The 17646-nt window shown below is 36.8% G+C and overlaps 2 protein-coding genes across 2 annotated transcripts in view; one reads left to right on the top strand and one right to left on the bottom strand.

Moving 5' to 3' along the window:
* LOC306884303 (transmembrane 9 superfamily member 3) lies at positions 1–14691 on the top strand. The gene is made up of 15 exons (XM_079440046.1): positions 1–340; positions 3267–3462; positions 3647–3769; positions 5990–6150; positions 6356–6433; positions 6566–6697; positions 6927–7093; positions 7308–7402; positions 10880–11010; positions 11172–11311; positions 11539–11607; positions 11697–11843; positions 12063–12146; positions 12567–12643; positions 12769–14691. Exons 1-15 carry the CDS (start codon positions 248–250, stop codon positions 12834–12836), a joined length of 1761 nt encoding a protein of 586 aa, XP_079296172.1. The 5' UTR covers positions 1–247; the 3' UTR covers positions 12837–14691.
* Positions 14377–17646, bottom strand: part of LOC306884306 (thioredoxin-dependent peroxide reductase, mitochondrial-like) — a 5528-nt gene continuing 2258 nt past the window's right edge. The window contains exons 2-7 of the mRNA XM_079440051.1: positions 16840–16957; positions 16621–16762; positions 16061–16196; positions 15751–15854; positions 15464–15629; positions 14377–15180 (exon numbers count right to left, since the gene is read on the bottom strand). Coding sequence (XP_079296177.1) covers positions 15130–15180; positions 15464–15629; positions 15751–15854; positions 16061–16196; positions 16621–16762; positions 16840–16957 — 717 coding nt within the window. The 3' untranslated portion in view covers positions 14377–15129. The remainder of the gene's footprint in view (positions 15181–15463; positions 15630–15750; positions 15855–16060; positions 16197–16620; positions 16763–16839; positions 16958–17646) is intronic.

A 17646-nucleotide genomic window follows, 5' to 3' on the forward strand; every position in this document is an offset into this window, starting at 1 on the left:
AAAGCGGAGGGCTTCCTTCCTCAACGTTTACTCATCGCTCTCTCCAACGATTGGTCCACTGTACACACGTGACCTTTTCCCACCAATCAGCGGAACACGCGCGGATCTCTCGCTGAACAGTTTTACGCAAACTCGTATGTGTGCATTTTAAGACAACCACTGTCATAGAACCAGGAAGAAGGAAGGTGGGATAGCCCCCAAAAAAGATACCAGCTCTAATCAGTCGCAGAATTTTCCCTAGAAAATCATGGGGCTCTGCAGGTGGACAATTGAAGTGGTTGTCCTGGCGAATGTTTTTAGTTCATTGCTGCCAGTTCGAGCAGATGAACACGACCACAAGGTAAGATCAACTGCGGGCCGAGAAGCCCTCTGTGCTCAGTGTGTACAGTCTTGAGAGACGTTAGATATTAGGCTGGTTGCTCTGACAAAATGTTTAACAGCAAAGGGCAGAAGTAAATCCAAAACAGTGGACTCGGTGACTGATTAATTGGCCCGTGTCTGTGTTAGAAATGCTAAGCACATCAGAAGCTACGTGGCTAGCTTAGCATCAGCTATCCCGTTACATTATGTTGTGCAAATAGCAGGGCAGTGCTCGCAATCATCGGTTTCGTCTCCTCTTATGATGTATGATAAGTATGGTATTTCAGGCATAACCTCTCAATGTGTTTCGTGTACTGTGTGTTTCTTTTGTTTATGTGTGAGGTTAACGTTACTCTGAATCGTCGTTAGCTAAAATATGTCCGTCTGGACACACATCCGGTTCATCCAGGCTTTTTTATGACTGACACACTGTAAATGATGGCTACATTTATAGTAAAAAGCCGCTAGAATGTTGCCTTAGAAATATAGTGTGACGGGATGACAGTTTTATCTCGATGACATTTCGGTGAATGTACATTTTACAGTTCCTAGGTCTATGGTATTTAATCATAATGTCTCAATATACCAACCTGTCTAAGCTAATAAAATTAGTTTCTTGCTGTACAGTGGTTCAATTGAAGGCCGCATAATTTCTGTGATCAATAAAGACACAAAGACAGAGCCCTGGGTATAACAATATCATAAAACATAAAAATAAAACTCAGAGTACAGTTACATGAGCAATTAACAAGTTTTTTTGTAGCTTTTTTACACTGTTAAAAAGTAAAAATATATAAATGCAGTGTGCAGTCTTATAGCCCTGATGATAACAATGTTTGCTTTGGATTTGAGACAACTTTAAAGTCGGCATGAATTCAACATTCAAATGAATCTAAATGCATAATTAGATCTTATATCATAGGCTAGATATTATTGTGAACAATTCATCTGAGCATCTTTTTCTTTTCTTTTTTTTTTAAATTTCTGACCTTATAATTTTTTAATCAAAATGTCATAACTGGAGCTCACATTAATCTATCTCCATTTGAGTTTAACGTGCACATCTCAAAATACAATCAACATTGGATACAGAGAACCAAGACACCCCGCTCTACACTTTTCGATAACCTGCCCCCAGTTTCTTTTCGATAATCTGTTACACTCAGATGTAATACAGTACAGAAAATATCTGTTTATACTTCCGTTGCATTGTGACTTTAAGTGCCCTAATGTAATATAATTAGTGTCAGGACCTACTTAGACAGCATTTTGCGGGTGAATTTGAATGTCATTCTCCTGTCCTGAAGTTTCTTACTTAATCAGCATTTCGGATGTTTGCAGGTATATTCTCACTATTGAATAGAATTTGAACAACTGTGTTATGACGCACGATCAGACAAGTTGATAATGGGTATTTACTAAGATTGAATCTTCCATTTTATTGCAGCCCCTTTTACAGCTTTCATATTATTACTGGAAGTATTCAGAACCACACATAATCTGTGATGATGAATTATAGTACATAAAAAGTCGTCATATGCTGTCTCAAGAAATCTGGGGATTTCTGATACTTAATGGGCTCCTTTTTGTTCAAACTGATGCCAGTGAGAATACCTCTGAGCGTAGGGGACTGTGTTTAAGGTTTCATGGATACAAACATGCAGTTGTCTTCTCTTCCTCTTATTCTAATGTTCATTTTATTTAGACCAGTACATCCAGTGTTGCGAGTGCTGCTGTATAGCCCTTTAGATTTGGATAGGATTGTGTAACATAACCTGATTTTCAGGTTTACACCCTATCTTTGCTGGGATTCTTTAGACTTGTAATTCAAAGAATTAAAGAATAGTTCACCCCCAAAAATCAAGAGACTATTTATTTTGCATCAAGATTGTCTACATCCCTGGATCATTTGCAATTAATGTCTAGTGGGGGACCGGTTATGTCTAATGTCTTATTTGCCCAAGGAAAGGCTCTTTCATCATGAATAAGAAACCTTGTTGAACATACAGTAGGATACCAATAACCACTAAAATGTGTCAAGCGTTGCTTCCAAACGTCTCTGTCATAGGTTCTGTGTACTTCAGTCTGTAAATTCTAAAAACTGGTTTGGCAGCAGATTTTGAATATGTTGAGCAGTGAGCAGTCTAAACATCTTCCCTTGTCAGTAATGATAACTTCACAAGTTGGTTCAATATTTTAGGCACGCTTTTTTTATGCTGTTGATGCAGACATCATATTGGTCATTAGACAAAATTGTGTGCAGTATATTCTGTACAAATTACTGGAAAATCTTTTGTATTTGAAAGTTTGATATTAATTATGGAGTTTTCTCCCATGGAAATATCTGGTATGCGTATTGCAGGAATTGCAGTACAATCAATTATCTATAACTCTTTATCTTTATCAACATCATTGTATAAAATTAGCTTGCCTGTCCACTTGGAGGATGCATCAATTTGATCTAATTCTTAGGTGAAGTGTAATGTTGAACAAGTGAGCCAGTATTCTTTTTTTGAAGCAGTTTTTCCTTCTAGAATGGTCTCTTGATTTTATTTTATTTTATTTTGCTTTTGCTTGAGGGATTGGCAGCATCAAAATCTCAATTTTAAAATCTCTTTTCTGCCAGCTGACTTCAAATTGAATCAATGATTTCATTTTTATGGGTGTGCTTGAGCCCTGGACAGCATACTCTGTGTGTATGTGTGTGTGTGTGTGCGGATTCAGGAATTATTATGTTAGTTTGCTACTATTTGAAGAATTGCTTAAGAACAAAATGCAGGCTAGTTTCTGTTTATTTTAAAACTTTGTATTTCAAATGTTGACATCCTGGTGTTGAATTAACATCACAAAGAAGCAGATGCTGATATTTGAAACAGGTAGCTGATACTGCTCTCTTTCTTTTGCAGTACACAGATAAAGAGGAGGTGGTTCTATGGATGAATACAGTGGGCCCTTATCACAACCGACAGGAGACCTATAAGTACTTCTCCCTACCGTTCTGCGTGGGCATCAAGAAAACTATTAGTCACTATCATGAGACGTTAGGAGAGGCGCTGCAGGGGGTTGAATTGGAGTTCAGCGGTCTGGACATCAAGTTCAAAGGTATGGTCATACGTTAATATGACTAGTGTGTTAACCTATTCAAATGAAGCTTATCAAAGGCATGAGTATTAGACTGTCATACTATGTAAATTAAATTAGTTGTTAATTCACGTTTTTGTTGGTTAGTAAGTATTATTGCTCTTTTGGTGATTGTAAGAATGCAATGTGGATTTGTCTTTTACAGGGGAGGTGATGCAGACAACATATTGTGACATTGAACTTGACAAACCTAAAAGAGATGCGTTTGTCTATGCCATCAAGAACCACTACTGGTACCAAATGTACATAGATGACCTTCCCATCTGGGGTGAGTAACCAGGATGCCAAGGTGGCAAATCTGTTCTTTTCTAAGTGTACAAAACCCTGGCACTGGTTTATTTACAGATTTTCTCTGTTTTGTATGTGGTGTTATTGTGTAAAAGTGCAGTCACATTAACCGTTGCTCGACAAATTAATCATTAGTCATTTTAATAAGAATCCACAAGTTCAGGAGTTTCGCTTGAGGGCGAAAAGGTTTCTTATGCAAATTTCACTCATGTTCGGGTTGGTCACACAAATATGCCATGCTGACCGACTGAAAGCTACTTTGCGAGCAGTGAAGACTGTGCCAGCTCCTAAATACATTTTAGTTTGAGTAGTTTTGTGCTTTTGTCATTTTTATTAGTTTTAGTTTTTTATGTTTCTGTATAGCTTTTTTGTATTTCAACTTATTTCAGTTATTTGCCAAGGCAAAATTTAAATTTTTTGTTTGTTTTTAGGTTAATTTTGCATTTGTTAATTTTATATTTTAATTTATTTCAGTTTAATTTCAATTACAGAAAAAATGTAAATAAAAACTGTTGAGCTGAGAAAGTTTGTAAGTGAGACGGCAGTTGTGAAGGGTAAAAAATATATATTTGAGACAAATCTGTTAGTACAAACAACAAAAATGATGAACAGTTTTATGATTATCATTTTAGTCATCAAAAAGATTAGATGGGGGTTTTGGTTCATGAGTGACTTTCATCAAAATGTGATTGAAACCGTGGTGCGTATGACATTCTTTGTGTTTGGGCCCATCATTTCTGTGTGGATGTGTAGCGGCAAAGTTACCAACTGCTCTCCGAGGTACGGTTAACCTTGTACACCTTATCAATGATGAGAATGCAATAGACACTAATATTTGAGGTGTTCTTGGGATTCGTCTTCACAGAGAAGAGAAATTGGCAATATCTGTAAATCTGTATGTATCTGGGCCAGTATTAAGTGTCTCCTGGGACGTTCTGTCCGTGGTTTTTGAGAATGCATCTAAGGAGTATTGATTTGTCCATTATGCAACATTTGAGGCTGGTGAGAAGGTCATCAAAATGCTGGAAGTTGTATTCTATGATGAGCATCAGGTTGAGTGAAAACGTAGAAAAAATCCAGCATTTGGTGCACAGTAATTTTATTAGTGTCCGCACTGCATCCCAGCTTGCACTGCTCCAACCTTGCACTCAACGAGATGCAATGGATTCCAATTCTTAGGGTGAGAGTCTCCATTTAGTCATCTTTGCCACTCTATTGTCATTGGATGCTTTTGTCTCTTGAGCCTTTGGTCACAAGGTGAAAGAAACTTCCTAGCAGTCATCATTGTGGGGACACTGGAACAGAAATGCTTTAGAAAGCTCTTTGAGATCCATTAAGAGCCGACAAAATTGCTTTATATTTTTTCTGGAAGCTTCTCATCCACTGACCATTTTCTCAGTCTATGCAAATGATCTTGTATCTCAGGGAATGTTACTAAACGGTTACCTAATGCTCAGAAAAGCAGACCTTTCAGAGCCTGAAAGGGAATTCAGTTTATTGAAGTATTTTAAACATCCTGTTTTCCTTCCAGGGGACATTTTAATAAACCGTTACTACTCAACAGTACTAATGAAATGTAACTTTCTTGGTGTGATCATTGTAATGAAAGAGCAGTAGGATTATTAAGTGTTCTAATAGTTGCTCAAAATTTGATTATGGGAAGAAATTAAATTGAACTTTAACTGCTATGTGAGTTAGCTATATGTTTTTGAGATTTCTTTGACTGTTTTTTTTTTCTTCGATGATTTTTGAAGCAGATATAAATATAGAAATAAAATATTGCATATAAACTGAAATGCATAATAGTAAGTTCGCCTCAGAAGCTTGAAGATGTCCCTATCAGTTCTTTATTTGAAACGACAATGTGAAATGGCATGTGAAAGTGTCTGTTATGTGATGCTTTTCAGACGAAACACAATATTCTAGAGGAAATAATATACAGCAGACTTATCTCTTAGGGTTTGACTGGATTGAAAAATGTTAGTGGTTATTCCAGTCTTTTCAGAGACGGAAAATGTTATTAATTTTGAAGAAAGAATAACATATGCCACTGAATCATTCCTAATAACAGCAGAGAAATATATTGAGTAAACAATGTCAGTTTTAATTTCATTTTATTAGGATTTAACTTACTGTTTACTTAAACTAATAATAATATACTATTGACATTATTGAAAATTGTTTTGTGGGATTACTTAAGGAATTGTTGGTGAAGCTGACGAGAATGGTGAGGACTATTATCTCTGGACTTATAAAAAGCTGGAGATTGGACAAAATGGGAATAGAATTGTGGATGTTAACCTGACCAGCGAGGGGAAGGTCAAGCTTGTGCCAAACACAAGAATTCCCATGTCATACTCGGTGAGTAAACCTTTCCTGAGCCTCAGAAATCTGCTAATACTAGTTTTTTTTTTACTACTTTTTTTTTGTTCCCTATACTTTTAACATAGCTGTTTTGCCCATAAAAATGTATAACTAATGTAATGCTTATTGTGTGAAAGAAGTCTGTGTTTGCTTAGATATCTCTCATATGTATAATATTATAATGTTTTGATGATCCTCACAGGTGAAGTGGAAGAAATCTGATGTGAAATTTGAGGATAGGTTTGACAAGTACCTTGATCCATCTTTCTTTCAACACAGAGTAAGTTCCACATATTGTTTGATAACATTTTCCCAATGGATATAAAATGTGCTGAATGTTATATTTAATATATTTAATGTTGTGTGTGTGTGTGTGTGTGTGTGTGTGTGGGTGTGGTTTTGCACCTGACAGATTCACTGGTTCTCAATATTTAACTCTTTCATGATGGTGATTTTCCTGGTTGGTCTTGTTTCAATGATCCTGATGAGGACATTAAGGAAAGACTATGCCAGATACAGCAAAGAAGAGGAAATGGATGACATGGTGATCACTTTTGAAATGCTTTATTAAATGAGCCTTACAAACCCCATCGCTTTTTAATTTATGCATGTCTGTGATGAATTAGTTTATTCACAACCTTACAATGACTGATGTGTTTTAGCTCTGATAACAGCGCCATAATTTAATGCTACATTTCTCTCAAGGGATGTCATCTTGCTCTTTTACATTTTTTAAATTCAACCTACATTGTTTTTCTTCATCTCGATATCAGGATCGTGATCTTGGTGATGAATACGGATGGAAGCAGGTTCATGGTGATGTGTTCAGGCCATCCAGCCATCCGCTGATCTTCTCCTCCCTCGTTGGCTCTGGCTGTCAGATCTTCTCTGTTTCCCTCATCGTCATCATTTTGGCCATGATTGAGGACTTGTATACAGAGTGAGTTTCACCTATGATTTACAGGGAAATCATAAACTTATTGTCTATACCTATGTATTGTTTAATTATCTTGTACAGAGGTGTAACAAAAATGACTATGTCTAATCACAATACACATTTGGACGTTTAACAGGTCATTTAAAGTTCTAGATAACATCTAGTGAACACATTTCCCTAAGTGCTTATTAAAGGAATTTTATGCTTGCCTGTGTAGGAGAGGATCCATGCTGAGTACAGCCATATTTGTTTATGCTGCAACGTCTCCAGTCAACGGCTACTTTGGTGGAAGTCTATATGCAAAACAAGGAGGTATGCAATCAAATATGTAACAGTTGTAATAAGAGAATCTCCAAATATAATTTTAACAATGTTAACTATACATAAATGTAAGCATTTTAGACCCAGGTATACTCACAGCAAAGTTCTTTTTCATTCTCAGTTAAAAAGTTTAAAATAACTTAGCCACAGTATACTGATGGCAACCACATTGCTGGAAGCGGCATCTATATGAATATAAAAAGTATGTGCTGCTCACTTTCCTCTCAATAACAAAATAAACACTCAACAAAAATGACAGGATTGAGAAAACGGCAGAAAGAATCTGATCATAGCCATCATAGATATATTTACTCAGCTCTGCAATTCGACACTCAAGTCACGTCACGTTTATTTATACAGCACTTTATACAATTGATTGATTTATAGCATGAGAAGTGGTGTGTGTCTTTCAGTTAGAATTGAACTACTTCAATTTCTACTATAATGTGGCTCTCCAGTGTGTTCATGCATTTTTACTTGCCTCTAACCTTGACTGACTGACCTGAACAAATAAACCAGAGAAGATTTCCATGTCAAGGAAAGCGGAGCCCCAGAGCCACACCTGTTAGGTCATCATCACGGACCATTGATGGTATTTGCCAGTATTAGCAAACTTTTCCATAAAGTTCGCTTTGGCAAGCTGTTTCAAACTTCTGAAACGAATTTCATTTTGGTCTTTTTGAATTATTAATTTTTTTAAGAAATAACATCTCAGTCAGCACCGATGGCCTTGTGGGCAGCACAATGATATGTAGCGCTGTTGCACTTCGGCCATCCCAAGTTTGCGTCCTTTCCCACATCTGCTTCTCTCTTAAGCACTTCGCTTCCTGTCGACCTACTGTCTTATCTAAATAAAAAAAAGTTATGAAATCCTAATAAATCCTAAAAAATGAATTGACGTCTCACGTTAGTTGATTCTTCGATTTTGCCAGGGCCTTTAATATAGCCCAGTGCTTCTCAAAGTCCGGACTCAGGGAATTCAATCCAGACCCGCTTCTATTTCATATTTCAAGAACACTAATTATATTTATAGATTTATAGAATTAATAGATTTTACAAAAGGCTTATACTTCGTTTAATAAACTGAGCACTGCGCGTTTCAAAAATAAAATGCTGCGCGGGTGTTTTTATATGAATGTATCTTTTAAAAGAACCGTCCGTTTTCTTCAGAAAAGCTTTGATGTCAATTTTCATTTGGTCTTTCCTGTAATGGCTGATAAAGTAGCGCTTATTTGATTACAGTCGTTACCGGGGAAACAGCTATATATCACGCTCCAACAGCGCCTCCTGCTGGCAGAGAATCAACTTGCATTTGCTAGTCTGCGGGAAACACTGGTGTCTGTCAGCAAACATAAACAAAAAAGCATGCTTCAGAACTGTTTTGAGAAGGTGCTTAAGTTTTGAGCCATGTATTATTACTATGAATTAGGCTACTACTATTACTATCTTGTGCCCTGCAATAACCATTTACGCAAACTCTCTTTTGATATAAAGGGAAAAAAAGAGAAAATCGGCCCAAAAAATCAGCATCATATATTGGCCATAGGCTGCCCTGATTTCTAAATATTGGCCAGAGAAAAAACATTATAGGTCGACTTCTACTGCTGACACTTAAATTAATTGTTTTGCCACTTTTGCACTTGTTATTAAAGTATTTTGAATGCAAAGGGAACCTTTTTTTTTTTTTTTTTTAAATGAGTGTTTATTTGTTATGTGTTATGTATGTTTATTAAAAACACGTTTTGTAATAACCAATTGTTCCGGACCTTTGACACTGATGAAAATTCAGATTTGGACCTTTGAATGTAGACTTTGAGAACCCCTGATATAGCCTATCGAAGGTTTCTTAGGAATTGCACGAGGTGGAATTGTGTATATCCTTTTTTGTTTCTTTCAACTACAGGTCCTTCTCAAAAAATTAGCATATTGTGATAAAGTTCATTATTTTCTGTAATGTACTGATAAACATTAGACTTTCATATATTTTAGATTCATTACAACACAACTGAAGTAGTTCAAGCCTTTTATTGTTTTAATATTGATGATTTTGGCATACAGCTCATGAAAACCCAAAATTCCTATCTCAAAAAATTAGCATATCATGAAAAGGTTCTCTAAACAAGCTATTAACCTAATCATCTGAATCAACTAATTAACTCTAAACACCTGCAAAAGATTCCTGAGGCTTTTAAAAACTCCCAGCCTGGTTCATTACTCAAAACCGCAATCATGGGTAAGACTGCCGACCTGACTGCTGTCCAGAAGGCCATCATTGACACCCTCAAGCAAGAGGGTAAGACACAGAAAGAAATTTCTGAACGAATAGGCTGTTCCCAGAGTGCTGTATCAAGGCACCTCAGTGGGAAGTCTGTGGGAAGGAAAAAGTGTGGCAGAAAACGCAGCACAACGAGAAGAGGTGACCGGACCCTGAGGAAGATTGTGGAGAAGGACCGATTCTAGACCTTGGGGGACCTGCGGAAGCAGTGGACTGAGTCTGGAGTAGAAACATCCAGAGCCACCGTGTGCAGGAAATGGGCTACAGGTGCCGCATTCCCCAGGTCAAGCCACTTTTGAACCAGAAACAGCGGCAGAAGCGCCTGACCTGGGCTACAGAGAAGCAGCACTGGACTGTTGCTCAGTGGTCCAAAGTACTTTTTTCGGATGAAAGCAAATTTTGCATGTCATTCGGAAATCAAGGTGCCAGAGTCTGGAGGAAGACTGGGGAGAGGGAAATGCCAAAATGCCTGAAGTCCAGAGTCAAGTACCCACAGTCAGTGATGCTGGTGTTGGTCCACTGTGTTTTATCAAGGGCAGGGTCAATGCAGCTAGCTATCAGGAGATTTTGGAGCACTTCATGCTTCCATCTGCTGAAAAGCTTTATGGAGATGAAGATTTAATTTTTCAGCACGACCTGGCACCTGCTCACAGTGCCAAAACCACTGGTAAATGGTTTACTGACCATGGTATTACTGTGCTCAACTGGCCTGCCAACTCTCCTGACCTGAACCCCATAGAGAATCTGTGGGATATTGTGAAGAGAAAGTTGAGAGACGCAAGACCCAACACTCTGGATGAGCTTAAGGCCGCTATCGAAGCATCCTGGGCCTCCATAACACCTCAGCAGTACCACAGGCTGATTGCCTCCATGCCACGCCGCATTGAAGCAGTCATTTCTGCAAAAGGATTCCCGACCAAGTATTGAGTGCATAAATGAACATAATGGCCATTCTTTTATTGGTCGGATGAAATATGCTAATATTTTGAGATAGGAATTTTGGGTTTTCATGAGCTGTATGCCAAAATCATCAATATTAAAACAATAAAAGGCTTGAACTACTTCAGTTGTGTTGTAATGAATCTAAAATATATGAAAGTCTAATGTTTATCAGTACATTACAGAAAATAATAAACTTTATCACAATATGCAAATTTTTTGAGAAGGACCTGTATTTTACATAATTTGTACAGGGAGGAGATGGATAAAGCAGATGTTCATAGGCGCTTTTCTGATTCCTGCTATGGTGTGTGGCACAGCATTCTTCATCAACTTCATCGCTATCTACTACCATGCCTCCAGAGCCATCCCATTCGGCACCATGGTGAGTTACTCATCTGCCTTGTATAGTCCTACATGCCTACATTTATGTACAAGTCAATCTCAGTTTCTAATCCCCTTGATATTACACACAAAAGCAGTAATTGCTTGGTAAAGTACTTGTTACATCTGTTAAAATATCATGTTTCTAATTTATTTGATCAGGTTGCAGTGTGCTGCATCTGTTTCTTTGTAATTCTACCTCTGAACCTGGTGGGGACAATTCTGGGCAGGAACCTCTCCGGCCAGCCCAACTTTCCTTGTAGGGTCAATGCTGTACCCAGACCCATCCCTGAGAAGAAATGGTAACCTCATCCATGATTCACACATCACAAACTGTCTCAAACATGCTCAGTTTTCTTGATATCATGGCATATTCATCATTGTGTCATTTCATTTTTGTTTTCTGTGACTACGCATGTAAATATAATCTTAAGTAATTTGAATGTAAATATTGTAAATGTTTTCTGTGTAAAATGTAATTATCAATAGACATTAGATCATTGTTATTAAATGTTTCTCTGTTTGGCAGGTTTATGGAGCCGGCAATTATTGTGTGTCTTGGTGGCATCCTTCCATTCGGGTCAATATTCATTGAGATGTAAGTCTGTAAATTGGTTCTGGATCTATATTTATACCCATAATTACTATGAATATCTATAAGAAAAAAAATGCCTCATCTTCCTTCAGGTACTTCATCTTCACATCTTTCTGGGCCTACAAGATTTACTATGTGTATGGATTTATGATGCTGGTGCTGGTGATCCTGTGCATTGTTACAGTTTGTGTTACCATCGTCTGTACCTACTTCCTTCTCAACGCAGAAGACTACAGATGGTAAGCATTTACTTGCCATATTGTATTTACAATGCTGTTTTGCTCATGCGGTGTAATTTGTTTCCACATCCATCCTCCCTTGGGATCAGACCACAGAGGCGTTTAAATGTCTTGTAGAGTGGTAAATGTAGCATAACCAGATGACATCATGAGACTGAATGACAGTAATTGTTTTAAGATTAATGTAATTTTGAACTTTTTATTGTTGTTGTTTTTCAGGCAGTGGACAAGCTTTCTCTCTGCAGCGTCAACAGCAGTTTACGTTTACATGTATTCCTTCTACTACTATTTCTTCAAAACAAAGTGAGTTTTAGTTCCTTTTGCTCAAATGGCATTATATAAATGCTTTAAATTTAAATGACTGATTTACTCACCCTCAGTCACTCAAAATGTATGATTATGGACCATAACAAAGATATTTTGCAGAATTTCTAAGCTGCGATTTTCTATAACATGTTTTTTCTTAAGTGAAAAGCTCTATAAAGCATATATACCATATAAATAGTAGAAACTGCATTTTAAGTCTGTGTGTGAGGAGCATACTTCAAATTAATCACTTTTTACGCATTTCTAGTTACTTGTGTGAAATGCAAATATATTGTAAAAGTACATAGAAAAGTAGAACTTGTTTATCATTTTCATTTAACTGATTTATTATTTGTCAATGTGTAGATGTGGCATCTGATACCAATATTTAGCCTCTACTCATTTTTTTTCCCCCAGGATGTATGGCTTATTTCAGACATCATTCTATTTTGGCTACATGGCTGTGTTCAGTACTGCTCTGGGAATCATGTGTGGTGAGTACAAGAAAACAAAATCACTTCTCTAGTACTGTGATTCTCCTCTTAAGTAATAAATGTTGCTATCTAGGAAAGGGATTGACACATTTTGACTCGTTTTCTCTTTATCTCTCTGTTTTTAGGAGCCGTGGGTTACATGGGAACAAGTGCCTTTGTGAGGAAGATCTACACAAATGTGAAAATCGACTAGAAACTCTGCAGCGACGCTGCGGATCAGCCGACACTTCCTCCCGATCGAAGCGGGCACAAAGTCTCCATTTATTTTGCAAGAAGAGATTGTGGTATCTTGTACAAAATCTAGTTTTCCATTCTCAATGAATTAAAAGTTGCGGCATGAAGCGTACACAAGGGTAAAATGAGAGGTGAAATAAACAGGACTTTCTATTATTTTTTTTTATTTTTTTGTTTTATCTGCTTTTTGTTTTTCCCTCCGGAGGAAATGCAGGCAGTAAAGGCAGATAAAAGGGGAAAGAAAGTACACCACAGCGTTGCTCCTATTTCTTATAACTCTATCCCACCTAAAAACCATTGAACAGATCTTTATTGATGGAATAGTCTAGCTCTCTTCAGTGAAGAGGCCAAAGTGTATGGAGAGCCTTTGTTCTATTATATGAGAATATTAGAGAGTGGGGTTTACGTCCATCCTCTTGCTTGTCTGTTTTGTATTACAGAGTCGTACAATGCCATTGTTGTAGTATTGTTTTACATGCTTATGAATGACACCAAAAGCATAATGTGGTTTGAAATTCCAAAATACATTTTTTTTTTTTTCATTCATAAATAAATTGAAAAAAAACAATATGATGTGAAACAGCCAGGTTTTAGCTCTACCTTTTGAGGGCATCTGTTATCCTGTAGCTCAGATCCACAGACCAGAGCAGAATAGAGCTTGGCTCATAGAGTTCGCTATCCGCAGAAGATTCTAGTGAGACTGATGATCTGAAATTATGGTTTGGTGGCAGATTGTTTTTAATGGGTTGTGTGATGTGATGTGATATTTCTTTTTCCAGTTCAGTCTTATGTTGTTGTTTGGGTTTGAATGAAGTCTGCTCGTAAAGATAATATATGGAGCGGGGTGGCCATGTATATAACCTTAATAAGGAAACTTTAGATGTAGATCACAAATGTATTTTAGTTGTACAGATTTATTAAAGGGTGTCTTTTCTTTCTTTTTTTTGACAGTCAGTTTGAGGGTTTTTTTTAAAGGTTGGGGTGGGCTTGGTGGCACAGTTAGATCTTGCATGACTTTTTCACCAAATCATATGATCAGATCCTATTTGGGTTTTTTTTTAAGAATCATTACACTTTAGGTGACCCCCATCACTACCCTTGTCCATTAGCATCTTGTAGAACGGTCTCAAAAATAAGTGCTTCATTGACTTTGTGCTGCTCATAGAGGAGTTAGTCATCAGCTTTTTATTTTATTTTTTGTTTATTTAAAGAGTTGAAAGGCTATTCATCGTCTTGGACAGCCGTCTCTCTCGTGCTTATTTTTGTATCCATGATCTGAACCAAAATTGTGAATGTCACACAATTTAGGCACACATGCTAAATCTCTGCAGACATACTTACTGTACAAAGTGAAGTTATTTTACACTTTACTAGATGTTTTCATGGTTACTAAGTGGAGACACACTTAGACCAAGCTGTTCTTATTTTTCTTATGTTCCATTGTGTAAATACAGTATGTAACTAAAAAAAAAAAGTTTGAGAAGTGGCAAAGCCTTTTTCTAAACCTCATTCCTCCCCGTTAAAATTTTTTTATTTCTGGTTCTTCATGTCATGTTCCATGTGAAGTTTAAGGAGACATTTTAAACGCACTATTAACTTGCTGTAAAAAGGAGAAAAAAATAAAAAAATAAACTTTGTTTTTGAGGTTATGTAGGCATGGTTTATATGAAGGAAAAGTTGTCAATTAAAATTTCTGCCCAAGGACAGCTGAGTACTTGATGGGAACTACAAGAATTACACACAAATCAGTATGTAATTGATTGCACTTTTCAGTAGAATAAACAAATGGTGAGATGGCAGCTTCATCTGTCTTTAACATTACGTGTGTTTGTCAAAATAACTTGTAATATGATGACAGTCTTTACACCATTGTATCTTTCAGCAGAGAACTTACTGGGAGGCCCTAAAATTTACTTCAACCTCTTTAGTACAAAGGGCACATTTTTAAGCTGCTGTGCTTACAAATGATTTGACCCCACAATCTTTAATCAAAATGTCACACATTCTTTGCTTGTGTTGGAAGACTGAAGCACTTTGATTTGAAAGCATCTGCTATGGCAAAGCGGCAAATACATGACAGTGCAGGTTTATTAGGACAGCATAAATACATAAATCAAAACAGATTCCGCCCTCTAATAACTGCCAACATACTGATACATGAAGTCTGTAAATAATTTTTTATTTTGAAAATGAATTATGGGTTTGCTTCACTAAGATCTGCGTGATCTGTCAGTACCAGTAGTTTTGAGTTTTCAGTTGACCTTCTCAAAGTATTCCTTTGAGCCATCTGGAGTTGGCTTAATCTAAAACAAACAGAAAAGGCGATTACAAACCATCAACAAATCCTTACATTCTACATCTATGGCCATGACAGATTTACTAAGTTCACTGCTGGCCAAATACTACCAATTCACAACAACTGAAAGCTAAAGCTGCTGTCAGAATGCAAAACGTGATTTGAAAAATGTTTGCATTTATGTTTCCGGTTTCCCGCATTCACATACTTATAAATGGAAGTCAATTAAACGGAAAGTGTTATGAAGTGTGCACAGGTTTATACTACTAGTAAAAACCGTAAATCCTCACTGTGGGTGACTTTGGGGTCCAGCTGGCAGGACAGACTTCACCGTGGGTCTCCACAAACTGGAACGCCTTGACCAGACGGAGGGTTTCCTCAACAGATCGTCCAACCGGCAAGTCATTTACACTCATGTGTCGGATCACTCCATTTGGATCAATAATGAAAAGACCCCTATAATGTGAAACATCATTTAGCGACGCATACATTCCTCCTGAAAATCTAATTATGCAGTCTAACAATGCATGAAAACATATAGGAACTTGTCTGTAAATATGCAGCAACTTCATGTTACCTTAAAGCAATTCCAGGACCCTCCAGCAGGACCCCATAGTCCCGGGACACTTGCTTTGTGAGGTCAGCCAACAGGGGAATGTGGATTTTCCCTAATCCTCCACTCTACAGATAAACCAGAGTTTAGTCGGTGAGCTTAAGATTTGTTATGAACTGGGCATTTCTGTTGCTAGTTTCCCAATAACCTGATCCTATTTAGAGGACTGAGAATGTGTTGAATGTTTAACACGTAATGTGTTTAATTTGTAATGTGCATTTTAACTGTGTTTAGCTGCAATGTGTAGATGGCCTTTTCAAAGTAAAGTATAAACCTTTCTCGGTGTGTTGGTCCAGGCCAGGTGAGTAAAGTGAGAGTCCACAGACACACCAATTACACCACAGTTTATATCTCGAAATTCATTGGCCTTGTCACTGAAAGCGATGATCTCTGTGGGGCAAACAAATGTGCTGCCAAGTAGGAAGAAATTAAGAAGCATTAAAAAAAATAAGTAATTTAACAGTAAATCATTTACAATAATTAAATATTCATTTATAAATATAATTAAAATGGAGATAGAATCCATACATATTTATTTTAATAAATTATTTTTAAAAAATGTATTACAAGTTCTGTTCTTTTGAATGTTATAGCTATAATAAGGCAATCTTAAGCATGAGTGCGTGCTGTATTTCCACAATTCAGATGAGAGTTTGTCTCAGATTTTCCAAGTTATTTTTTTTTTTATTTCTTAGGGTTCTATACTATTGAACTTTACTTAAACACTTTAAAATACAACTAAATTATATGCATTAACTGTAGATTTAGTAGTACAAAAATATTAAATTGTGCACGTACAAACTTAGGAAGAAAATTAAAAAAATGTATGCTTACAAATCTAGTGGGTAAAAGAAAAGGACCAGGTATTTGCCCTTGAAATCTTCTAGGCTGATCTCTTTGAACTCTCCATTGAAAACAGCAGTGCCTTTGAAGTGAGGGGCTGGCTGAGTGACCGCTGGGGCCCACCTAGCAGCACCTAATATTTACAAACACAAGATGGATTAGTAAAGATATTAGATTTTATTAGAGGCAAAAATATAATTACTGACTTACTGATTGAGAAGCACACTTTTTGTGCAGCAATGCAAGCATGGGGTTTTGGAGCCCTGATCACTGATGCTGCATTGTGAGGGGCCAAGAGTTTCAGTCCGTTAACTGCAGCTCTTCCTGCCTGTTGTGAAAAGGAGGGACATGCATGAAAGGGTTTGTTATCACTGTTCAACAGACAGCACCATGTGTACATTGTAAAATATGTAAAACTATACAGGCTCACTGAAAATGAGGCACAATGGAAGAATGCTGTACACTTTAGTGCTTTTTAAAGCGATACACAAATGTTTTATATACATTTATCTAACAAAAACTGAATACTTTTCATGTTACATTAAAATACATCAAACTGTTAATCATTTACTTATTATCATTTGATAATTAAAAAAGGTTTGCGCAATATAGCTATGCTTAACAATTGTTTATGCACTGTAGTCTGATAGTTATTTGACAGTGGACGTTATACAGGTGCTGGTCATAAAATTAGAATATCATGAAAAAGTTGATTTATTTCAGTAATACCATTCAAAAAGTGAAACTTGTATATTAGATTCATTCATTACACACAGACTGATATATTTCAAATGTTTATTTCCTTTAATTTTGATGATTATAACTGACAACTAATGAAAGTCCCAAATTCAGTATCTCAGAAAATTAGAATATTGTGAAAGTGTTCAATATTGAAGACCCCTGGTGCCACACTCTAATCAGCTAATTAACTCAAAACACCTGCAAAAGCCTTTAAATGGTCTCTCAGTCTAGTTCTGTAGGCTACACAATCATGGGGAAGACTGCTGACTTGACAGT

Source organism: Barbus barbus, assembly GCF_936440315.1.
Source record: "Barbus barbus genome assembly, chromosome: 18".
NCBI classification, from domain to species: Eukaryota; Metazoa; Chordata; class Actinopteri; order Cypriniformes; family Cyprinidae; genus Barbus; species Barbus barbus.

Excerpts from the sequence above, each read along its gene's own strand:
- LOC306884303 (XM_079440046.1), top strand. The coding sequence starts at position 248 with ATGGGGCTCTGCAGGTGGACAATTGAAGTGGTTGTCCTGGCGAATGTT. Across the intron at positions 3,463-3,646 it reads TCTGGACATCAAGTTCAAAG|GGGAGGTGATGCAGACAACA; the intron begins GTATGGTCATAC and ends TGTCTTTTACAG. Across the intron at positions 7,094-7,307 it reads ATTGAGGACTTGTATACAGA|GAGAGGATCCATGCTGAGTA; the intron begins GTGAGTTTCACC and ends TTGCCTGTGTAG.